The sequence below is a fragment of the Aythya marila genome, assembly GCF_965140915.1.
Source record: "Aythya marila genome assembly, chromosome: 2".
Taxonomy (NCBI): domain Eukaryota; kingdom Metazoa; phylum Chordata; class Aves; order Anseriformes; family Anatidae; genus Aythya; species Aythya marila.
Genome location: NC_139043.1, coordinates 8,897,562 through 8,924,272, shown reverse-complemented (window position 1 = coordinate 8,924,272; position 26,711 = coordinate 8,897,562). Strand labels below are relative to the sequence as shown.

The 26,711-nt window shown below is 38.3% G+C and overlaps 1 protein-coding gene across 7 annotated transcripts in view; it reads right to left on the bottom strand.

Moving 5' to 3' along the window:
• The window catches only part of RBM33 (RNA binding motif protein 33), a 100,528-nt gene that overhangs the window by 27,349 nt on the left and 46,468 nt on the right, over window positions 1–26,711 (bottom strand). For all 7 annotated transcript variants that reach the window (XM_082753687.1, XM_082753688.1, XM_082753690.1 and 4 more), the window contains exons 11-15: window positions 15,434–15,593; window positions 14,244–14,575; window positions 13,052–13,300; window positions 11,960–12,247; window positions 4,003–4,641 (exon numbers count right to left, since the gene is read on the bottom strand). In XM_082753687.1, coding sequence (XP_082609813.1) covers window positions 4,003–4,641; window positions 11,960–12,247; window positions 13,052–13,300; window positions 14,244–14,575; window positions 15,434–15,593 — 1,668 coding nt within the window. The remainder of the gene's footprint in view (window positions 1–4,002; window positions 4,642–11,959; window positions 12,248–13,051; window positions 13,301–14,243; window positions 14,576–15,433; window positions 15,594–26,711) is intronic.

Genomic DNA, 26,711 nt, shown 5'->3' with positions numbered 1-26,711 from the left:
AAACCTTCAGATATTTAAGGATGTATTTGGTACAAACCTGTTCTTCTAGGACTAAAGACACTCCTAATATACTGACTATGGGAATTCAGCTGAGCTTCGTACTGAACTATTTGCCGACAGACTGGTTGCAAAGCCCAAAGGAGAGCACCACAACAGCCAAGGTGCCAGAAAACCTGACCTGTCCAGAGTTAGTGATGGGAATGACTGATCAAAAACAGTTAAGAGATCTTCAAAATGAGAGACAGCCACAAAGAGGGACATATTTTTTCCCCATGTCTCTTGAGGTAAAATACAAATAGTGGAATTCAAATTGCAGCAAAAAATATGGCTTGGTCACTAAGAAAAAATCTCCTAAACGTACACGTTAACCATTGAAGTAGATGGCCCAAGAAGTCTCCATAAATGAGATCTCAGAAAAAAAGCTGGACAGATCCATCAGGAGTGCTATAAAGTTCACCTCTCTTCAAGGTGGAACAAATGGTCCTTTCACCCATTTTCTGTAAGAGATTTATTAGGGTATCTCTGCCTGACAAATAACGCCCTACAAACTCTCTGACTTTATTCTTATGCAGATCCTTAGGACTGAGTTCAGGCTCCTTTCCAAGGAATCAAGTGTATCTCAAGACTTCTTCTTAGCAGAACACGTTAGTATGAATACCCAACATGTACGCTGAGCGATTTCTGGAAAAGCTGAATTGGAAGACACAGCAACCATAAAGCAGATTGGATCTGTCAAAAGACTTTTGGGCCTCCATGAAAAAAATAAAGTCAGAATTCATTTGCTAAACTCTTAGCACTATCTCATTTTTCCAAGAGTATAACATTTAAAGGAGTAATTAATATGGAAAACTATTCACTGTACTGCCATTCCTGCATAAATTAAAGAAGTATTAGAAAGGGATGGGCATATCTGGCAGTGGGTTTTTGTTTTTCCTGAAGAAAAAAGGCAATTTGTTAAAAAAAAAAAAAAAATAAAAAAAAAAATTAAGTATGGTACCTAGCATGTATCACCTTGGTATGAGGACTTAGTCTGACATAAAGAAAAGGGAAGTAGAAAATGACCTTAATTTCCTTTAAGAAGCCATAAATAAAGGCATCTTACATATCAGATAAACTGGAGTAACTAACATATTTCTTAGGATTTAATTAGTAACTCTTACAATTAGGTAAAAATACTTAAAAAGTAAAAACCTCTCAAGAGAGAATATCATAGGAAGAGATTAGAAGCTCTTTTACCTTAAATAACAAGGATTACTTTTATCTGGAGGTCAGAGAGCCTCAATAGTACTGCAGTGTCCAGCAATATAAGTATAATTAGAAGCTTAGACTGGGGAAGTTACTTACTGTCCTCAAGAAAATAAACCATTTCACCACATAATAAACCTTTCTCTTCTGGTGTACGGCATTTGTACACCATAAATGACACCGGTGTACTCAGTACATCTCCCTAACTTAAATAACAAGGCGCCAGCAACAAATCCTCATTTGATCCTGTTCTACTGATGGCCCTACTGAATCCTGGGGAAATCTCCTTGCCACCAGCTGCTGTTTTAGGTTAATTTGGTCTAGGGCAGTTTGTATGGGTCTGGCATCGAACTGATCAGCTCTTCTGCTGACAGCTCTGCTACCATGCTGTACCATGGCCAGCAGGCTGAAAGAGAAGGGACCTTCTAAGTCTGTACCTGCCTGAATGAAGAGCTTCAGAAAGGGACCCTCATTGTGTCTAATCACAAACCATCTCACTTGGACACGGGTCTTAAAAACTGTGCTGCACAAAAGAGCTCTACAAAGGAAAAAGGGTACAAGCGATTAGACTCGAGAGCAACAGCAGGGCTGCTAACTGCAGGATGAAGTCAATGCATATAGATAAGAGATACCAAGCATCCCTTTGGCCAAAGGAAGGGAATTACAGGAAACACAAATACTAAGGAGAACAGCTAGGAAAAAGAGATTTGGCTTTTCCTTTACATTTAGGGTTGAGGGAAGAGGAAGCAGGTGGCAGAGCTAAACATGAGAGAACAAAACTAAATGTGATGTGATCTTTATGGCAGAGCCCACACCTTTTAATTCTTCTTTAAAATCCTGTCAAAATAGACAAGATTGCACACCCTCTCCATTTTTGTTTTTTTTTATCTTGCATGGTTCAGAAATGAAGTCATATGGATTCAGCCTGTCACTAAATGATTAAAAATTAACTATCTTGATCAATGTTAAGCAGCTAATTGCAATGCTTGCTCTTATTCTTCCATAGTTGGAACGAAAATTTTCATGACTATATGAAAAAAAGCAGAAAAAGCTACATGTAAAGAACCTGCTTTACATTGGTAATAACACCTCAGTAGCTGGAAGTTACAGACAGAACAAATCTGCTTGAATATACACCAAAAGAGAGGTTCCAGGTGCATTTAACAAAGCTAATTGCTCTTGCTTACCAAGAGACTCATCTGAAACAAACCATCTCTGGTTTCCCGAAACAGAGTTACAATAAGAACTATTGCATTACAAATGCCAGTTTGGGCACTGATAACCTTTGTTATGAAGAGCTGTATACAGTGGTGACTGGCACTGTTTTATTTCACCACATAATAAAAGAAGTTGTGCATGATTGCTTTATTTAATTGCTCAGGAATAACAAACCTGCTGTACCTTTCACAGACCACTGGGATTCCTGCAGACATATTTGTATGCAACTATTTTCAGCCCAAGAAAAAAAAAATTCTTTCAACCTTTTGAACTTTCTTCTACACTTGTTACCGTGTCAGAGGATTTAGACATCCTCCAAGCAAGGTTGTTGTCAGCTCTATTTAGTCAACAAGGTCCTTTATGTTAGTATTTTGAAAGATCACGTGGTCATTATGCAATTCAAAATTTTAAGCATATTTGTTTTATGAGCTGTAGAAAAGTATTTATAAAAAGTAATTCAGGCTTTGGCATTTCGATTTCTCCCTTATTTCTACAGATTAAAGCTTACCCACTGAGGCTTCCTTGAGCCCATTAACACAGTATGTTCACTTCATTACAGACTTAGAGCAGTTCTGCAAGTTCCCCTAATTAACATTCTTAAATAATTAAGAAATTTTCTTCAACCCCCTCCCCGACATCTCCAATGTATCACAGTTTTTAACAGATCACATCCTTCTTTCCTCCTCAGCACAGAACCCAAGGACAGATTGCACACTGGCAACCATCACCTCACTGCATCTTTTCGTGTCACTTTCTTCAGAGCCCTACCAAATTAACCTGTCTTTTTCATTAAGACAGAAGAAATCTGGTCTAGATACTTCCTAACCAACCCCCCAGATCTTAAGTATGCATGCTGCCATCGAGGCCAGCATTGAGAGTCATCCACAACGCTGGAGCTCAGGGGACGCCCTACAAATAATAGACCCCTCATCAAAAGATAAGGAAATCTCATTTAGATGCAGAAGGGAAATGGTAATGTTTTAAACCCAGCCTCTAACAGAAAACATCCCTCTCCAATATACTGCTTTAGTTAGTTTCGCAACACACTTCCCAAGAAAATAAAGCCAATCTTCCCTTGGGTACAGAAACCACGCCAGTGCCAGTGCTGGCACACAACTAAATTATGTGGCTTCAACTAATGAGTAAGTAGAGCCTAGATTTTTAACTGAGCCTAGAAAACAGGTCTACAAGTCCTTTTCTCCGACCCATTATTCGACCTATCAACCTTAAGCAAAATGAGCAGAGTTGAGGAGTCCCTGAGACTCAAGTTACAAAGAATTTAAAGGAAAGGAGTGTTATTTTAGATAACAATGTGATAGCAGTAACTGCCTGGCAGTAAAGCAGTAAAGAAAACATACACTTCTGAATAGCTAATAACTTACAGTTCTGAAAATCTAAAATATGGATTGTAAAGTCTGCTAAATCTGCTACTTCCCTCTTCACCTTGGGCCCATTTTTTATTTTGGGATTGCACGGAATGAAACACACACAAACAAACCATGACAAGAGACACACACAAGACGAGCCTCGGAAACTTACCCCTCCTGACAACTTAATCACCCTGACTTTGCTGCCGACATGGGGCCCATCTCCACTACCACTGTTTGTCCGCTGCATGACAGTCCTTTTCACGCCAGGTTTCAGTTCCTGGGGCCTTGCTTGTACCGAAGCCACTCGAGCAGTCTGTGGTGAGGGCAGCGGTGCTGCAGCAGGTTTTGTCTGCGATATTTTCTGCGCTGCCTGAGGCTGACTTGCAGGTACTGTCCTGGGCTGCCTCAGCTGTTTCACTGGTTTCAGCTGCTGTCCTTGATACTGCATATTGCCCCCAACCTGTGGGTAATCTGTGTGTTTGGGCTGGGTATTTGGGACTACCATATCTTGCTTTTTAACAAGGAGTCTGTTTTTCACATTTTGCCTGGTCTGTAAGCCAGAGTGGGGTATGTAAGGGTTGCCGTTGGTGGGGAACTCGGAAGAGTCGTCCTCCTGCTGCATGTAGGATTGCTGCGTAGAAGGCTGCTGCTGCTGCTGCTGCGCCAGTCTTTCAAGCAGTTCTCTCTTCCTAGCACCAGCCTGCTGCTGCCGTCTCAACTCCTTTTGTTTCAGAATTTCTTCTCTTAAACGCTTCTGCTCTTCTATCTTCAAACGGTACAATCTAGTTTCTTCATCTTCATCTGGATACTACAAAGGGAAACACAAATTAATTTATAAAATACTCTATCTGCCCGGTTTGGTCAAAATAACATTATTTTGTTGTTTTAGATGTGATAATGACCTAACTCTCTGTAGAGCTTCTGAAATTATCCATGACACAAAGGAAAGGCTATTAGTAGTAGAGCATATCCACAAATATGGTTTATTTGCTATTCATTAGAGACAAACAGCTCAAATCAGGTTTAGGACTTAGAAATACTACTTCCTAAGACAGTTAAAAAAAAAAAAAAAAAAAGCTTTAATACCAGTTAAGAAATCTTATCATAATACTAAAAATGAAGTCTTACAAATTGGAACTCATTTAGAAGTTTCTAAAACCAATTAAACTATTAATATAATTTGAGATATCAAAATATGTTTCAAATGGAAAGTAACAATACGAAGGCAACCCACTGTCACACAGGTTTTATCTTGCTCTTTTCTGACAAACTAACAAAAGGTAGGGTGGTAAATGACCTGAAAGGCCCTGATTAGAACTATTGATTTTTCTCACAGAATTTTCAGCCTGATCTCAAACTCATTTGTCACACAATAATTGGTTATAATGAACAGCACAAGTCAATCTCTCTGACCTTGAACTCATGCACTCTCTTCAGAATCAAAATGTTGCCAAATGCAGCGTTGGAATATTAATGGTATATAGAGAATGCCTTTAATATTCCGTCCCTAGGCCCTTCTGAAAGTCTTATACACTATCAAATAACCTTTCTAAAGATTATTCAACTTTGGCGCAACGGGTTCTTATGAAAAGCTATAAAAATAGACAAGAGCTGGGAAAACGTTAATTCTCACCATCCTGGAAAAGAAATCAAGCAGCTTATGATACAAATATATGCATTTTTTTAAAAAAGTTACAAAGCATACCTTTTATGTGTTTTGTTTTCAACAGTTTGAAACATTAGAGACTTACAGAGACTGCTTACAAATGCTAATGAGCACAAAATTCTCTTGATAAGATCCATTAATCACCCCTAACAGGCTCTCAGAGTAATAATACTCTACATTTTGGTAAGTTACAGCATAAACAATGTTAGAACACTTCTCAAAAACTGAATCTGCAATTAATAGTTATTTATGTTGCTCTAAACTGGGGTGCAAGAGCTTGTAAGTATAAATGTCTTTTTTTTTAAGATTATTTTTAAACGCATGCATACCCAAGTGTGCAATAATAAATTTTGGTGTTTGAGGGCTTTTATCTCTGGTACATCACAGAATCTCCAACACAAAAGAAAAAAAAAAGCAGAAGAGATCCAACCATAAAGTTGATTTGCAGATAAAAAAGTCCATTAGTATTTGTGTTCATAGAATCCAGATGCACAAATCCTGAATGCTCATTTCCTCCGGATATAACTGCTCCTTTCCTAAGTAGCTGCATGTCTCAGAGTACAAGTCTAGCCTAAACAACGACTAAAATAAGATTTCAACAAAAACAGATTTATTTATTTATAAATATGGGCTACGGTTTTGGGAGGAATCCGACCACCATCCTTTTTAGGACAACACTTCATAAACCACAAGGTTCTGATCTTCCCCAATCCTTTTCAGAGGACGACTGTAGTGATAAATGACTGATCACTGTAATGACTAGGTTACAGGTCTTTGTTGACAGATGGCAACAGGAACACACTTCTACAAATTAAAACATGGAGGGAAGTCAAGGAGTTAATCTTGGACTGAAAGCTGGAGGTGCTGGATTATAGTTTTAAACACCAAAACTACAATAAAAAAAAAACACATGATCCTTAAGAAACAGAGCAAAAAGATAAGACTCAAGTATATCTTGCATAGGATGAGAAAAATAAGGTAAGCTCCAGATAGGAGGATGACATGCTGTTATGCAGAACCTGATGTTATGAATGAAGCTTTCAGTCGGTTTCCGAGACAGTAAATATGTTGTTCAAATCGTCCAAACAGAAAACCTGTTCCACTTAATGAATTAATTCACTTGCTTTGCTTTAGATCAGAGCATGCTGTATTTTATCTAAATGGGTCTGACAGATGCCAGTGAGCCAGTACCAAGTCTACCTCTAGAGGTAGCACTTTTTTTTTTTTTTTCTTTTTATGATCAACTGAGGGTGTCAATACTAGCAGAAGCCTGCATAAGACTGGGCTTTTCTATCAGCTGCGCTGTATCATCAGGGAACTGTCTGCTTGTATTACCATCTAACAAGTTCTGAAAGCCTCGGAAGATACAAATCCCAATCTGTTAAGTACAAAACACCAACTCAAAGGCTACATGTAAGCAGCACAGAGATGTATTTTATGGTGCATTTAAATGGGTCTTGCCAGCAGGCAAGAACGGACATCCTGAGGGGCTCTGATCAACACGTCCATGCAGAACCCCGTGGGCAGACTTCAACTGCACTAGCATTAAACACAGAAGACAAGTGGATGAATGCTTAGTAGAATCTGCGGGCTACTCCATCTCAAATATAATCTGGAATTTTCCTTTCAGGAACTCAACTCAATATATGCTAAGTTAGTAAGGTTCCTACAAAGTCAATACAAAGTCAATTTCTTCTGAAAAGGCGAGCTGTGAAATGAAGGGCCAAAAGCTCTGAGGTTATATGACAATTGCAAATCAGATCATTAATAGGCTACAGACAGGCCTAAATCCTTCATCTCCATAAATGAGTTACTATTACTGTTAAGTTCTCAGTAAAATACCCTTGCAGCTAGAAGACAACCACACAATATAAAGACGCTGTGATCAATAGCTAAGTATTTGCATTAGGAAGCACTTCTAATTGTTATTAGCCAGACCCAGTACAGAATGACCCAACAGCACGGAATCAGAATGGGTAGCAAACTCCTCACCAGGATGAAAACAGGGGCAGTTAAATCCTCTGCCTCTTGGCTCTAAAACCATCTCTTCCCCTACATTGTAAGTAGCTTCATCAGAAAGAACAAGCAAGACAGTATGCTGGATCAAAATGGAAATGGTATGCAATGACTGCTGCTAATGCTTTTCATCCTATTAGCTTAATAACCGCAGCACAGACTTCTTCACAAGCAGTTGCACTGCCAAAAGAAAAAAAAATAAAAATTTTGCCAAAAAAAGCAACTGGGAGAAAGTAGACATCCGTCAAAGATACCGTGAATTTCACAGCTCGTATTTGGAGGTTTAATACCAAAAGCAACATTATCTGCAGGTGAAGCAGCAGAAAACTTGGAGCAGCCTTTTCACTAGATAAACCAGATGTGTCACCCCTTTTTCTGCAGAAAATTCTACAACATGAAGAAATAGTGTACATAAAAGGAGAAGCCAGGTGGAATACAAAGTAAAAAAACAAAAAGTACAAGCACAAAGCCAGAGAGACAAAGCAGTTCCCTTAGTGTCATTTTTATTGTTGTTTATTTATTTTTTTCCTGTTCATTTGTTTTTGCTGTTGTTAAATGCAGATTCTCATCTGCCTGAAAAGTTCTTGAGCACAATATATTTAATTGTGGTTTGGAGGGAAGACCAAGCCTTAGCTATAGGTTTTCCTTCTGCCTTAAAGGTGCATAGATTTTAATGAAAAGTGCCAAAAGAAGAAGTTACAGGCTGCCATTCTGAATCTAACTCAAGAGCAGCAGTAAGAGAAGCAGCAGACTTTTGTAGGGTAACCCAGAAATGCTCTAAAACAAATTACAACATAAAGTATAACGTCTCTAGTCCTCATACCAATAGCTTGCTTCTCATATAGTGAATTCAAAACAATCACTTTTGTGGCTGTGGGTCGGTTTCTTTTCTTTTTTTTTTCTTTTTTTTTTTTTTTTTTTTTTTAAGAGTTAAATGCAGAGCCCTAAGAGCTGGATACTGAAGTTCTCTGGCTTGCAACGAAGGATAAAGGAACAAAAAAAAAAATAATCATGCAGCCAGGCTCACTTGTTTCCCTCAGTAAAACTGGCACAATCAAAACAGTTCGAACTGCAGCATATACACAAATCAGTTTATTCAAGAGGTTATTTTTTCCCCATCAGTTATAATATTAGAAACAAAATAGACTAGAAGCACTTGTCCAAAAATTCATAATAATTCTTCATAAAAGGTAAGGACAGATCCAAATTACATCATTTGGCTGCTGGGGTTCAATAAGGACAGTTAAATAAACGTCACACATTACTAATGACAGGGGCTCCTAAACCCTATGAAGGTATGAATCATCCTACAAAACACAGGCAGAGTACATATCAGAGAAACAGAAAATTAAGAATGAGATTATATATTAATTTGAAAAGCACACTGCCCTCTTATGATCTTCTATCTAGAAAAATATCGCTGGAAAGAATTTAAGCACAAAGACAGGAGGCATTATTTTTAAAATTTGGAAGTCAAACCTACTCAAGCTGGAGAAAAATTAAAACGTACATTTTTTTCATGTAATTAACTTCTAAAAATGCAGATTTAGAAACATTTTCTTAATAATCACCTGAACTTCCTCAATATTGAATATTTTCTATACTCTGAGTCTTATAGAAAAGAACATTAAGACCCAACAAAAATCCAACTCCAAAGTTTACTGGATTTGGAAGAACAGAAAGGTTGCCTTCAAGGATACCAGGGATGTTATCTGCAATATAAGTGGTGATATCAGTAAACCTGATTACGCAATGGTTTACCAATATCTCTCCTGTTCTGAGATCCAGTATTTCATTTCTTCTAAAAAGCTTCACATCACCTTTCTACATTTTTCTGCCCTGTTTTGAAACTCAAAAATGCTTAATGTTTCCCTAATTCCTCCCTCCCTAAACTGACCTCAACATGAGCAGAATGAGACCCGCAGTCACTACCCATTTCTCTCAATTTCATTGTCTCTTTGTTACTCTCCCAGATGTAAACTTCCATGTCCTCGGTCTGAAAAATCATTCTGACAGAGGCACTTAAAGGTCGATATTTTCCAGCTGCATAGGAACAAGTGTACCATTCAGAAAGTTTAAACAGTTTTCAGTCTTCTAGTCACTCAGGTTGCAATCCTTTATATATCTATTTGGAAGATGAGGGAAAACCTTTAACAGTCAACATTGCTATTTTTTGTGCTTCCTGAGTGATAGGGCATTCATAAATATGGCCGTTGGCTCTTAAGGAAGATGGATACAGAAAAAGAGTCTTAATTTTCCAGTTGAAGACACTTGCAAAATAACCTGCCCAATTCAGTTATGAGCCAGACAGCTAGAAAAGATGGCAGAATTTAACTCTTTCATCTTCACAGAAAGCCTAAAACAGCATAAAGTTTGGTAATTAGAAGAAAAATACACAAAAGACTGGAAAATATTACAATCTGCCTTAAGGAGGGGATGTAATAACCTACATTACAAAAATAGCAGAGAAAATAATTAAGTACTTGGAAATGAGATTGCTAGTACAGCAATCCTCAGTTTGTAAACTGAGGATGAGTGGCACCAGTGAATATGACTACCAAAGTGGCACAGCTGAAAAGGGACAGCTGTTACTGCACTGTGCTGCAAGGCTCTCTTTTGGGTCTACTTTGAAAAAAGAAGTGTTCTATTCTGTGCATGCACGTTCATAGAAATCTTTGACAAGCGTACCTACGAAAGCTTTACTTTTATGGTTATCAATAGGAAACAGTATAGAGACATCGATTTTTCAAGGGCAACTTTTTTTTCCCTCCCGTTTCACAAAGAAAGTGACATATGTGAAATAGGTATCACAAACTCCTTTCGAAGACAGCTGTTTTACCATGGAAATGAAAAGAAAGCTTGACTTACAGGACCAAGAAATCACATGAGTTGAATTAGATGGTCTTAAAGTTACAGGTTTGTTAGGATACGTATAATATTTAAGATGGAGAGAACAAGGTATCTGTACTGGTTATTTTATTCCATTTGATTAACAGGAGTGAAAACTAGTAGTTTATTTTTCCTGACACTGACAGAGATATTTCAGGACTAATGTCCTAAGTTCCATATGGCTGAAACATGAAAAAACTATAAAATGCTTTAGATGGGGAGGCCTGTAACTGCTTTGCATAGGTCTTCAAAACTTACCTGTACTATTGGCCTGAAAGACAGATTGACTTGGATTATTCCAAGAAACTGAACTGAGGTGAAAGAGATTACTTAAGCAATTTTTTCAGAAAAGATCACAATTAAAAGGGTTTTTTATATTCCCACTGAGAAGCAAGTCCAGAAGAGGTCAAGCACTGCCAGCTACGGGTTTCTTTTGTGCCACATTTCCGAAAATTAGGGATGGTCATAGTAATTCATGAACGAGATGAGAAGCTAATCACCAGCAGCTTAAGAGGAAGACAGTATTACCACAATTAAAGCTTTCAACAGTTGTTGAAGGAAACCTGGTCCTTGAGACAAGTTTCACGGGCAACCGAACTATAAAGATTTACAGTTTTGTTCCGAATAACCTGACATTCAGGAATTGTACAGGGTGCGTTTAACCATCATGTTCCTCTGGCACTTCCTGACATTCAGTATTAACAATATCATCTGTGCAATCCTACCTACTCTCTCACACAGTGCTCATGGCAAGTCTTCTCTAGCTTCCAGGAGAATCTGTGCAGGAAAATGTCCCCTGTTCACAATGCATAACCCAGTGGAATCCAAAAACCTGTATTTCATTTTTTGATTGTGCAGAGTACTAGCAGAGCAAACAGCATCTTTTTGTCCAAAATGGAAAACTTGAGAGCATCTCCTATTTTCCTTCATCCAAAAAGGGTATATGAGAGAAAGATTTTCTTCCTCAAGAAGAAGAAATTCTGTGGACAATACAGCTGCAATTTCCTGCAGGAACGCTCAAGACCCTAGAGTAGAGTGGGCAGTCTAAGGACAAACAGCACGAAGAAGAAAAATGGCTATTTAGGGCATATAAGGCATATAGCAACACAAAATGGAAGAGAAGAGGTTTTCTAACCAAGGAAGAAGTACTTACCTGGAAGGGGAAGAAAAAAACAAATGACAAAAAAAAACACAACACAAGACAACTGATCGTAAACCTGCAAGATACAAAATGGGCACAGTGGGTCAGAGGACTATCAGAGGACTATCTCAGACTTGTATCATTGATGAAGTTCACGCCACCTCTGCCTTGTCACGGTAGGAATGATTCCTACACCTGCAAAACAAGATCACCAGGGCCCTGACAACTTTTCAGACTTCCCTTTTTTCTTTTTTATTTTGGTCAATGGAAACTGAATGAAAGCACAACTCAGAAGGGAGGCCTCTAGTGGCAGCAAAAAATATTGGACGAATAGTATGGTAGATATGCTTACAGTCAGACAAGAAGTTTCCAATGGGCTTTCTTTTTAAAAACAGCAAAAAAAAAAACCCTTACCTCTGTTTCAGACTTTGCTTCTGGTTTTGCTTGGGCCACTGGTGTGATCGCTTTAGCTTTCACCTCAGGCCGTCCCTGTGAGTTTCCAACACCAGCTACAGTCTTGGTGGCAGACACTGTGCTGGTAATGGGTTTGACCTGAGCAGCTGGGGTAGAGGTTCGCCTGTTGTTGCTCACTTCCAGAGCATGTGACGGTGCTATTGGCAACTCCCGCAAGTTACTATTTCTTGGAGCAGTTGGCTGTAGCTGCTGATTTGGACGCTTGACAATATTTTGTGAGGGTGTGTTCTGAAAAGCAGAAAGAAAAAAAAAATGGAGATATTGCTACTCCAAGACAGACTGAAGTGATCCCTGTTTTAGATTTTCATGACTTGCTTGCCAACACAAAAAGAACTTTTCAAAGAGGTAGTGAAAACACAGTAGTGTTTTCAATGTAAGTATTAAAACCAAAAACATTAACTTTTTAATCTACAGCAAACAATCTCAGTGGTTTAACATATTTCTCAGAAATTGGCCTCACTGTGATTTATTTTGCTAATTAAAGTGATTCTTCCGAACTACAGTCACATCAACTTGAGCACTGCCATGGACTGTTGTGTTACCCCAACCTACCTAGTAGCAGAACATGCTGGATTGGAGCAAACTCACAAGACATGAGTGATACCATCTGAACCAGAACACTTATCCACAGTGCTACTGAGAGGCCTTCAAATTGAAGGATGGTGTCACAGAAATGGGCTCCTACACAGTCACAGACTACCAGCAGTTTTAAATATGATCATGCAAATTTTCCCCCCAAACCCTTTACTGTCAGTTTTTGGGCAACTCTATCATCTCTTTTTGGAATCAGATCACAAAAACCACAGAAAATTAGACTAGAAATAAAAAGTAAAGACATGTACTATTTGTGGATGTAGATTATAAAATGATCAAAGTAGAAAAGGGAGCAAAAAATGGGAACAGAACAGAAAGGGACAAAACAGAAAAGGAATAAGCGATACTGAAAAACTGCGGTGGCATTTTGAAATGTGTTTATATGCTTATTATCCATGTGGAGCTAAGAGAGACAACGCTGATGGAGGTGGTACTCACATGTCTTGGCTTCATCGGACCCTGCCGCTGCTGACACTGCATCCTGTTGTTATTTGGCTGCTGCTGCGTGGCCTGCATGTGAGGCCTGAACTGTGGCTGGTTCATGGGCATCAAGGGCTGTGGTGGTCCTTGGAGATGATGGTGGTGTTGCTGCTGCTGCTGCTGGTGATGGTGCTGCTGCTGCTGCTGGTGATGGTGCTGCTGAGGCTGAGGCTGGGGCTGAGGTTGCAACGGTGGATGCAAAGGACCCTTTGTATCAAGAAAGATTATTTGTTTTTAGTTTCAAGGTAGTAATCTTTGGAAAAGTAGCTCCTCCAGCCTCACAAGTCCTCAAAACATTTGTGTCCTCAAAACATTTGTGAGCAGCTACTGCCCAGGCTAAACCAAAACCACACTGATTAAAAAACAGATTAACAGAAGCTGTGCAATGTAGTTCTATGCTTAAGCCTGAGTAAGACAACAGATGAATTGGGAAAAAGGCAAACGAAAGGCCTTCTGCTCTCCTTTTTCTTTTCTGTTTAATGACTTAAACACTGTTCTTTCTCTTCCTCCCCCCAAACACAGAAGTCCACAGAAGTCTTCATGACTTCCCCACATTCAAAACCCAGACACCATGAAAAGACCCCGAACACCCAAGCATGCAGGCAGGGCCCTCTCCATCACTCGGCGTAACCCCAGAACATTTACCCACTTCAAGCAAGCAGCTCAGCTTCCCCTCGGGCAGCAGGAGGCCCCAGCTCCCCGCTGAGCTGTGCGGCTGAGCAGCAGAGGGCGCTCCGGCCCTGCCGGTGGCCCGGACCAGTGGGGCAGCGGGACAGCTCTCCCTGCCTCCACGGAGCTAAGGCAACTTAAGGAGCTGCATGGCACTGGATCAAACGTGGCATTAAATCTTCTCAGACTACATTAGCTGTAAAGTGTTAAACAAATCACGGTGTTTTTTGTAACTTTACTGTAGAGATAGGACTGGGCTGCAGACTGCTGTTGGAAATGAATTAGTACTGGCAACCGAAGGAAAAAAAATAATCACTTTTTCTGACAGAGTAATAAGCACTATATGCAAATCTGCCTCATACCTGTAATCTTGAATAACTCCGTTTTATTCACATTACTCCTATAAGCCAACAGGGCTACAGTGCAGTATTGGGACACTGCAAACACCTCTTGTACGACTGCTCCTACTGTAAATCTGTACCTGCATGTTAGGCTGCGTATGTGCGGCGAGGAAGGGCTGTCCCGGGGCTTGTAGGAATTGCTGTCTCGGAGGAATGAAGGGCCGTGGATTTGCTGCACCCGGCTGGTTGAAATGGAGAATTCCCACCGGGCCTTGAGGCTGTATGTTTGGCCTCACCGGCCTCTCTCTGGGAAATACCGGCTGTTGCCCCTGCTGGCTGAAGGCTGGCCCGGGCTGACTGAACGGCATGGGGCTTTGCGTAGGGACAGGATGCGCGCTGTTCAGAAGCGGGGGAGGTGGTGGCGGAGGGGGGCTCCGCTGCTCAAACAAGTGATGGCTTGGAAATCTTGGATCTACAGGAACCAGAAAAAGTCATTAAATGACAGACTCCTTGGGAAACAAACATGCTTTTCAAACACAAAGTTGTTTTGACTTAGAAAAAAGTAACTTGAAATTTGTAGAAAGCAAAAATATGAGGTGTTTTAATCTTAAGAGCTATCCTCAACATCCATTTCCCTCGCTTGTGACACCTGTGTTTAAAAGGAATTGATGCTTGAAAGACCAACAGAACTGACCATTACCTAGAATTAGGAATAGCTTTCAGAAATTCTACTCTACTGAAATCAGCGAAGGATAACAGGGATTAGTGCTTGAAGTACACAACAACTCACAAAACTCTGATACCGTTTGCTAACCAGATACTCAGCAACTTTACATATACATATACATGATATATGTATTTCATACATTTGGTATAAACATATCTATATATACACACAAACTATTTTGTTTGCTATGCTGCAGCAGTTCAGCTAATGTTAACAGATTTCTTATAGAACATAGTCCAGACAGTTTATAGTGTTAATAATGGAAACCAAAATGTACAGAGAGTGCATTATGTAAAATGTAACAAGATACAACAATTTTATTGCATTTACTTTTACTTACAATTATTTGCATACTAATTTTATTTTGCATTTGTATAAATTCACAGATTTATGGTAGCTAAATGTGTAGACAGAAGACTACATGAGAACAGGAGAAAAGATACCAGACCACTGCAATTTCTGGCACTGTAACTCATCAGGTTACATCAATCTTCTGGTCTTCAGGTTCTTCTCAACATTTCATGTTACAAGATACATACTTAAACTGCACACTGATTTTACAAAATGTACATCTTGTACATTAATTGAAATGAAAATGCTTACCTCCTATAAAAAAGGGATCTCTCTCCTGAGGAGGTGGAGGAGGGAGTGGTGGTGGCGGTGGTGGTGGCCCCCTCCACTGGTCCTGGATTGGCAGCCTTGGGGCCTGCGAGAAGTTGGTAGGAACGGGTCCAGGCGCATGCTGCTGAAAGTCTGGAGGAACCTATTTAATAAGACAAAACTAAGATTAAGACTACCAGCCAGAAAATTATCTATTGTCTGCTATAACTTTTTTTTCTCTTAAAAATGTAATTGATTTATGGAGTTACCTCCTATAATCTCTACAAATTGGCAGCTCTTACTGAGTCATCCTTTCACAATGGAAGAGATATTAAACCTGAGCACAGCATTTTGAAATGAATTCACAATGTTTTAATAATCACTAGCACTACAGGAATGCCATTTATTCTCAAAGCTTATTGAAATCCATACAATTATTGACCTTCTTTCCCATTAATCCCCCCAAAATCTGAATGTCTACTTTAGTAGATATTCCTGACATTTATCTTCTTAAACCATGCTATTCTGTGCCATCAATTCAGTACAACGTAGCACACGGAAGAGAAGCAGCTCTGCTTGGGGGAGGAATGGGGGACAGGACACGACGATGCGACAATTTGTGGCATTTGAAAATTAAATAAACCATCTTTCAAAAAATAAAAAGGTAATATTTCTGTCTATGCAAGCATCTGAAGCATTGTAAGGCAGACTACAAAGTTATATTTCCTCCATTAAGTTTTTAAAATGTAAACTGAGCCCTTTCATGTTGCAGAAAGTGGAACATCAATACAAAAGCAGAATTTTGCAGAAGACACACTTAAGTCAGTAATTCACATTATTACCATTTCTTTTATATCAGAAGTTGACAAAGTATGTTGGCAACCTCTGATAACTAACCGAGAGAAGCTATACCTAAAATAAATTACTATATTCACAAACATTTCCTTATTATATATGAGCAGATCAAATAAGTAATGAAAATAAACTAGGAACATTCTTGTTTTCCACTTCAGAGAAATTCTGAAATTAGTGGTGGCATCTTTTTCATCTACATCTGGTGTTCACCTAAAAGCTTAAAGCTTCATTGCTGAAGACAAGTTTTTCAAAACAGATTTCAGAACATATACACTCCCTGCTAAACTGAATTATGGCCATCAGCAAAGGATTATCATTTATCTATGGGGCTGCCCTAACCAACAACATATGCAGTCTCACCCTATCCTATGTGTATTGAAAAAAAAATCATAGTTTTTTCATTAAAAAAAAATCTCACACAGCAAAAACAGGTATTTGCTCTGCAACTGAAGTCTGCTTGGTATCAAAGCAGCACAAGACAAAGCTGCTTCACACCCTTCTACTACCAAGCTACAGATGGGATTTGCAAGAACCAAAAAGGTAGATGAGAGCAAACCACTGAGGTTCAAAGCCATTACTAAATCTGTGGCCTTCTCGGAAACACCTAAATGGGCTATCTGAGAAACTAGGAGCTCTCATTTGGAAGTGAGACTGCGACTATGTATTTCATGTCATTATATAGCCATCAACTGCAAATACTTTATCATCAGAGATTAAAGGTTCTCTATCCTGTTGCCAGTGCTCCTTCCTAGTCAGCCAGTCTCCTGTGGGTATTTCATTTAGAGAAAAGACATCATTTTACACTCAAGCATGACAGTCTACATAATGTACATACTATTTACAGGAGGAGCTGCTATACTTCTCTAAGCTAACAGTTACCAACACAAAATATTCTTGCCACCTCAGAAGACACCAAGATCTTTGAATTTCAATGCTGTCTGCAACCAGTGGCACTTAGAGGAATAGGGAGGTATTCAGGGTGGAGAAAATGACATTGATTCGTCCCATCAAAATCCATTCAGGTTTAGCTGAACCAGGCGGTTCAACCGCGTTGCCCTTCCCCGGTGTGGAACAGGACAGCGCTGGCTGCCTGCCAAAGCAGAACTGAACACAAACCTTGAGGATCCTGACCCTTCGTTCCCCAAATGCACCTGTACCATCACCACGCGTAGAAGCTGCCAGAGGTACTTTCAAACTAAGGTTAAAAGCATCCCTTCATCCTGGGGGATAAAAGCGTATTAAAGAGCAGCTCTCACAGCCATCGGTCACCCTAGGGAACACACAGGAACACACAGGGCTTCCGCAAGCCACGCAGCCTCAAGGGACGCACCCAGCAAACCACCCCACATTTAGCTACTTCGTTATTTAGGCAGTCACATTTAGTTTGTCACTGGATAATGCATGAGGTCACTGCCAATGGAGGCAGGGGAAAAACCAGTTCATCGGGGCAGTTTTCACACAAGGTGGTTATCTTACATCTTACTCACAGCACATCCTCACATGAGCATATGTCACCTGGGGAGAGGAGGAAGCCCAGGCAGGTAACCTGCTTTTTTTTTTTTATTTTTTATTTTTTTGAGGATTTAACTTTGAAATTCTGAAGTTCTCCTAGTTCTCAAGATATGCCTACAAAAAACTTACTTATTTCTAAAGTGGCCACCGAAAAACATGACGTGGAAACAGTGACACATAGGTAGAGAAATGGTGAGTACCACATATTTGCCGCCTGAGCTGAAGAACTGGCAGCAGTAATAACGTGGCTGGGCTTGTTTCCAAGCACCAAATGGTGTCACAGTGATGATAATCTGTACTTCCTTCTTCCAAACTCAACATATTCTGCCCTAGTGAAGGTCACAGAGCCTTTTCAGTCTCTCCCCCTCACTCCCAAGCTCTAGATAGACACAGGTTACGGAACAAGCAGGTGTCTCCACTCCTACTCCTGGAATCTGCAACCAAATCTCAAGCATTTTCCTCAATATTAATTCATTTCTCAGTCTTGTTTTTTCTCCTGAAGGAGAAGCATGAGGTGTGCATGTGTTTCTATACCTGTATTTAAATAAAGAGCTTTCCCTGTCCTGCCACCCCACACCCTCATTATTACACCTGGATCTACTACATCCCAAAGCAGCCCTGAATTGCAAACGCACGGGAAGTCCTGCTGAATCTCACACAAATCTTAATGCAATGAAACATCCCCCATTCAGCCAAACTTTTTTTTTTTTCTTGAAAAAATGAGCAACAATAAAATGTGAATTTCTGAATAGCTCACTCAGGCAAAATGATGTTCTTCAATGCTTTAATCTCTGAATTCTGTATTCAGAGTTTTTCAACCAAAATGATTTAAATTGAGGCAGGCAACCAGCAGAATATATTGGCTCAAATCACAGAAATCTGGTTTGAGACCACACACACATTGAGAGCAGATTTCTACTTGCCATCATAGGGAAACTTTAAACCTTTATGAAATAAGCTTTGGTAAGTTCCAGAACTGAGCCAAGTTACTTTAAGTCCCACTTTCAAAAACAAACAAAAAAAAACAATCAGCAAGGTATTTTACTGCTATAAATATAAGCAATACTGATATCAAGCTCCCTTCAGTTCCAAAGATCTGTCCATCTTCATTTTAGAATCAAATATTTAGTCTCCTCCAAATAGTTTCACCAATTTTAAGCCTTTACCCAGTTATAGAAAAAAACTTTCCACTAAGGTGCACTGAGGCTCATTTCTGCTCTAGTTTTGTTAATAGTGTATTTCAGAAAGGATATCCTACAGCACAAGTTTGGGTCAAAATAAACAGTCCAACAAAATGAGAGCAAGAAGGAAATAATTTCACCTCTTCCTAAAAGGCTCTTTTTCATCCCTCATGGGTAAAAAAAAATTGCTCCCCCCACCTTTTATACTTTTTTTTTTTTTTTTTTTTTTTAAGATTCTAGTTAAACTTTGAAGCTATTAAGTTTTTTAAAGACAAGAAACATTTCTGAATCCTAAATCCAACTCTGCCTTTTTACATTTAAAACAACATGAGGAGCCTTTTCATATTCTTTAGTGAATAGGGTTGTTTCTGACAGAATTCATTAGTGCTGAATTGTCGCATACACAGTTGCTAAAACAATGAGACCCTTCCCTGCCTGAGCACTTATCCCATGCACAATGGAACTGAGGGTTGTGGGGTTTTGCTTTTTATTAAATCTGGAAGTTTTGACAGTGGGAAAGTTACAGAAGTATGGCTGATATAACACACACCACAGTAAAGCAACAAACTGCACAGACAACTGAGTGTCATTAACAAATATCCACTTATTTGATCACTAACAGATCTTAACTTATGTATATGGCATTTTGAAGAGCCAGTAAAAAATTATGACTAATCACATTTCTTGGCTGATAACCAAAGGCCAATCATGCAAAGTTAATTGCAAAGTCATTTGCTATTTGCAGAAAAATGAATTACCAATATTTGCTTCTAAAAAAAACAAATGAGTTTGATTCTCTTCCTTCTCACATCAGTAAAAGAAAGACTGACCTCTAATTTTTTTCCAAACCAGCTTTGCTTCTGCTCCCCCCAAAAGTGAAATAAAACTCTACCCATAAATTACTGTAATATGGAAAGGAAGAAACTTGCATATTCAGGTTTTACATTGCTGAAACTTTCCTTCTGAAAAAGCTTTCGGAAAACTCCAACATAAATTTGATTATTTTATTAATGATTTAATAATTAAAATGATTAATTTAATATAGTATATGTGAAACTAAGTTTCAACCAGAGTTATTACTTCTAGGCACAAATGAACTTGCTTTTTAATAAAACATGCACTATACGGTGGATGTTTTTCTGAGTTATGAGATACTCATCTATGATTCTGAAATACACCCACCCCATCCCCAGGAACACACTAATACCACAGCTTTTTCTTATGCCAAATGCTAATTGCCCTAAAAATAGTACAAAGCAATATAACAGTTTTCTATTACTTAAGGTTTAATTCCTTCCTCTCCCCCTTCTTAACTGCAGTCAAACTAATTCCAGGAGTGGATTATTTTATCATTATTGCTAAACTCTACATTCAGCAAGTATTTGCTACTGATAACTGCCAGGTGCCTTCTGGTATTTAGTAGGAAAGACCACGCAGAGCTATTTAACTTCAAAAATTAATGAAGAGCAGGTGCAAAAGCCAGTTTTCATAATGGTCTATTTTGATAAAAATAAGCATACTGTAACGTAGATGCATAATAAATCTTTATATGCACAGTAGTTACTTCCATTTTTCATGGTTTTGCTAACCGGACAGTTTCGAATTACAAGCAACTATTCAGTTCACACATCAACCGAGACTCCCTACAGAAAGGGATTTTAACTATTCCTTCATCATTTTTAAACCTTTCAGGAAACTTCTCTACTTAATAAATCTCACGCTCTCCAAAACACCTATTTTCAAATTAATGAGTTTCAAGTGAACAAAAAGGAGAACTAAAAATTCATAGTCAACCAAGGCTTTAAGTTTCTAACTTTTAGTCCCAGATTGGGGCCAACTGTGCTGCTGGGGGGGAAGGGATAAAATTATTTATGTGCCTTTCCAGCAAGACCCCACAAAGCTGGCTCAGATTCATACAGACAGTAGTTTGGAAGATTGAGTTACCAAGTGTCTGTATGAGAAAGTGTATGAGAAAGACCCAGAAGAGCACATAATGCAACTTTCTGGAAGAGTCTACTCTATTCTTCATCACTATCAGATTAAATTATCGATAATAATGATGCTAAATCAATGATAGTGTCATTTACTAAATAATCAATTTGATAAAGTGCACCAAGCTGCAAGGAAAGACTCCTAAGATGGATCTTTTAGCTATATTTAAAACTAGTTGCAAAAAGAGGTCAGAATCAGAAAAAAGCACCTGACCTAGAGCAGACTTACCCATCACATCACACTATGTATGGCCTGGAAGCCATAAACCGACCTACACTTACCCCTTACAAAACTGCTCCCAATACTCAGCGCTGTGCAGTTCCTTCTAAACCACGAGCTGCAGCCCTGGCATTAATGAGAATTTCAAAGAGCTGAGAGAGCAATTGTTATTTTTGAAAACTTGAGGGCTCACATCTAGTGCAGGAAGGCCTTCGAGCCTCTCAGTAGGAATCTGCAGGCTGTGAAAACTTAGCCTGGGCCATTCTTTCTTATCTTGTGTGCAAACTAAAACATATGTCAAGCCCCAAATAACGATAGCAAGGTCAAGACTTTACTCAAACTACCAAAGATGTGCTGTATTTTTTTCTGTATTTTTAAGGAATGCAAGTGTTGATTTCTAGCATTTAGTTTATCCTAGTGTGATTTTACTTTGAAAATTTTGATTCATCATCTTTCTGAATACACTTAGGTCTAGACAGAAATTACACTGGAAGGGGGGTTCTGGGTGGATTTCCGAAGAGACTACAACCACAGGCATCCTACAAATACTTCAAAGGAGAAGATAAACGCACACTGAAGTGCTACTGACAAGATATTTTACTGTCTTAAATATTCATTTTTAACAAGTTTACCCCGACAAAAAAAAAGTCAATCCACACTTTCTCCCCCACATGCTATAATTTATAGCACCACGGACTGACATTTTTATACAATTCCACGTGTATGCAGCTTATACAATTTCCCCTTTTGCTAACTTCCATTATTCAATTAACTTACATGTTATCAATCACTTTTGCAAAAAAAAAATGCATTGCAAACTTGTGTCTACAATTCATTAGAGTTGTGAATAGCTCATTGAACACGACTTTCACACACTCAGGCAATCCTACCTTCTGAAAGAACACGAGATAAGGTTACTTTAATCCTTTCAAAGAACTGCACTATTTTGCCTTCCTTTTATCCCTTTAAATATCCTTCCTAGTTAAGAAATTAACATTCTCTCATACAATTCTTACACAAATTGTACTTTTACTTTTCTGCATCTCTTGTTAATTACATGATGTTATCTCCAATAATCTATTCATGAAGCATAGATAACTTTGGTTACCAATAAAAGGGAAAACTTAGCATAAATTGCTTAGCACACAGTTAATCTTATAAAGCAAGGAATAAAGAGGATCTAACAGCTATTATATGACTTATCAGCTTCTCTAAAAGGGTCACTCCACTTTTTTTTTCCATGAGACTAATTAAATACCTTAACAATGTCATTGAAACTTCATGAATCTTTCAATAAATTACACCCTGCCTCCACAACATGTTTTCATTTATTAATCTCACTTAAAATGCAAAGAGCTAGGAGAACCCCATTGACAGTTAAGCAGGGCCACTCAGTTAATTCTTCTTATATGGTTTAAATGCAAAGAATAATGACCACTGTAACCTATGACAATTAAAACTATAGCCATCTGTCACAAGATGTTAATCCTCTTATTTCAGTAGCTACTAGACTTTTTGAAAATTTGAAAAGCTTTCCTAAAATGCCAACCTTCCAGTGCAAGGAAGTGACTTTTCATCCTTTTGTGCAAGAAGCCCTTTTTCATATAAATTAAATATGGTTTAAAATTTTTCAAGTAGAAACGTACATATCTCACAAAACAAGCCAGTTTCACAGTGTTCTTATTTATTGTGCACAGCATACAGAAAGCAAATGATTCTCTGAAATTTCAGAATAAAACATACTCGGTATTTTCTCAAATGCAGTCTAAATGAACCTGTAGGCTCCCTGCGACGTCCCTTGACAAGCATAATTCCATCAAGGTCAGCTAAAACTTAACAGGTACCAAAATATTCCCTATGGATTCAATGTTATAAAAAGGCCCTATATAAAAGTTTATGCCTTTAATACATTTCAGTCAAGAGAGACAAAAATTAAAGTTCAGAGAGATCATGAAACTCGAGAGAGTTAATGCATTCTACCCCTACATGTGTCTTCAACATTTCTGGAATACATTTTCTAAGGGGAAAATGCAAGTAGATAGTAACTGCTAGTTCATGTATGTAGATCCTAGCATTAAGGCAGATTCAATTTGAAAAAGAACAGGTTGGTATTTCCCTAAACGAAGCCAAAAATAATTTGTAATATTGAAATGTACCAGGTAACTTGGACAAGCTTCTCTTTGACACTGCACAGCTCCAGGAGGTAAACCACACTGGGATATTTAAGCACAAGTCCTGTGATCTGAGCAGATCGTGTACATAAAAGATTTGTATAAAAAATAACTAATGCCCAGCGTCACTGTTTAAGGTCCCAAAATGGAATTCATCCATCACAGAAAACTAGTACAAGAACGGTGCAAGGAGGGAGACAGAGGAATCCCTTGTTACTTAAGCTAACTGACTGATGCTACCCAGAAGGATCACGTTATAGAAGAAAATTTTACTTTTAATTTCAAGACACTAAAAATCATCCTACATATTTTTGTGTTGAAAGCAAATAGTTTACTAGGAATAGGTATATTACAAAATGTGCCATGCTTTTGGGTCCCTAGTATCTCTTCTGCTTTCACAACTATTGACATAAAACACCTATAAAATATATTATAACAATAGTCTCACCTTATCCTGAGGCTAGAGACCATTATATGGAAATATTATTAGAATGTTTATTGACCTAGCACACTCTGGTGACCCGCATGTCACCTGCGATTAGAAGCAAAAATCAAATGAGTATCAAATAGAATATCAAATTCAGGATTTCTACATTACACTCCAAGTTTGACAGTGAACTTACAGTTAATTTCAAAACAATGTGAGAACCTCAAAAGATGTGACTTGGGGACGATGCTTCTCCCTTCAACTAAAAATGCTCAGATGGCAACAAAAAAAAAAAGAGAACGAAAAGACAGCTTTACAGAAGACAAATATTAAAATTGCTGCTAAACTGAACTTTGATCTGTGACATTTCAGATCTATTTAGTAGTTAAATTACAAGACTCCTTACTTATAATTCTGTACAGAAATTTCATTTTGGAGGTGTTCTGTACCTCTGACTTTGCAAACACTTTGATGCAAGAACTTTACACACCCAGGGCTACCAATGTGCTTGCAGGTTCTACTCGCATGCCTGAAGGCCTGAATATATTTGTCATTTGGTGTATTCCATATTCAACACTTAATATTACTCTAATTCAGTTTACTGTAATCAGTAGTACAATTTAGTATTTTACAATGAAGCTTACAATGAAGCGTGTTTTTTTTTTATTTCACATACTAAACAGCAAGAACTCAAGGTACAGAAGGTGAATAAATACCCATTTATTGATAAGATCTTTTTTTCCTACTGTGATGACAAATATACTGTTTTTCAGAAGTATGTTTCACAGCTCAGTGAAAACAGCTTGAGAACTATACTAGCGTCAAAGCCTAGGTTATAACAAGTATATTTTAGCTCTGCATTCAGCATTTAAGCACTAGATTAGTCTTACTGCATTGTAGTAAGAAGTCAATTGTACACTGTAATTGAATTTCTTTGTAAGAGGAGTCTTGACATCAGCAAAATATCTCTAACTGCCTAATTAATGGCCATAGAGCCATACACTTAATACGTGTTTGCGTGTGCTTAATAAAAATTTATCGTTTGCTCATACAGCTTAAAAAGTTCAAACTTCATTCATACAAATATATCTGAATCAATCTGTTTTATATCTAATCATTTATATATACATATACATCATTACATGTAATATATAATAGATATAAATATTATTACACATAGAAATATGTAAATACAGTATTTTTATGTGTATAAATACACGTGTTTACATGTGTATAGGTGCATGTGTGCATGCATATAAAATATACACATACAAAAACACACCCAGACCTAAACTTTGTAACTGTGCAGGTGATGGAGCACTGGCACAAGTTGCTTAGAGAGGTTGTGGAGTCTCCTCCTCGGAGATCTTCAAAAGCCATCTGCACATGTTCCTGCACACGCAGCTCGAGGTGGTCCTGCTTGAGCAGAGGGGTTGAAAGACAACCTCCAGCGGTGCCTTCCAACCTCTCACCGTTCTGTGACTCTATGCTTAGCAGGTACTAAACCAGAGACTGAACTGTAGAAATTTTTAGTGTCAACAAGACAAAAAAAAAAATTCTTCAACTCTGTTTTTTTTTTTTCTTAGCAGTCTTAAATAACAATTACTTAAAGTTAAATGGCAAAAACTATGGAATATAAGTGCACAAGTTTTCTGTTTGATTTTAATTTCTACAGAGCATGTGCACACTGGAGCTAGAAGGACAAGTTAAAGGGTTACTACATTTAGAAACCATCCATTTCTCTCTTATTTAATAGCTGTTACCATCATGTTTTGCTGCTGCTGCTCCTCCTGCAAATGGGAATTCATTGATATGATTAAATTTGATGGTATGATAATGTATGGTAATCGTGATTAATCAGAAGCCCACTAGCAAATGGAGGATGTTGGGTATTATGTCACCTGCATTTTAAACTGCACTCCCTCTATGCCAGCCTGACAATATTTGACAGCTGGAGGGATCTCACACTGCATCTGCTTGCAACTACTTATAGATCTGATAAGAGAAAGTGCCCATCATTCCTTCACTATCTTAAGTGCTGTAATTACAGGGCTTTGCAGTCAAGTTGTGAAAACAGTAAGTGTTCAAAACGAAAGCTTTTTGCTAGCTGCGGAACAAGCTCCGTCTCACATCTGCAAGGGCTATAATCTGAAAGAAATGTAATTTGATGCAGCAGTCTCATTCAAACATGATTTGCATGAAATGCTGTATAAAGCACTATCCAAGAAATGTCAATCAACACCACCTGATACCATGTATCCTGTTAAATGAAAACAAAATGCTTTCTACACTACCTGTGATCTGCTACCGCGACACAGTAATAGAGTGAAAATTTCATTTACTGTTACTCATTATAGTAAAGCCATAGCTAAAGCAGAGTAATTGTGAGGAAGTAGGAGAATCATTTTCACAAGTGACTTTCTATTTCCATTAACAGTTTGTCTCCTACATGAACACTGCTGCAAACATGTACTAGTTACTATCTATCATTTTTTGCTAAGTATCACTTTAAAAGGACTGAATATTCTCAGATGCAGAACTGTTTAAAATCATCCATACTGTAGGCACCGGAAAATAGGAGCCAAGACCTTAGGAAGGGTTTCAGAACCCCTTACTTATTCATAGCAATTCCTAATGGAATTAGAAATTTTGGAAAAAAATAACCCCTTATTTACATTTTCCACAACGATCACGAAGCACTACTGCAAGGAGCTTTATTTACAAAAGCACTGCAAATTTCTGCTTTCACAGACTGCAAGAGGCATTTATGTAAAGACACACCCCCAGGCCCAAGTACATCCTAAAATCCATTAAACTTACCCAAGTTTGCTAAAACAGTACTACAGGCTGATTCAAGTCAGCCCAAGGACCACTTCAGGGGAAAAAAAAAAAAAAAGGCAAATCATATTTTAATACACCTTTAA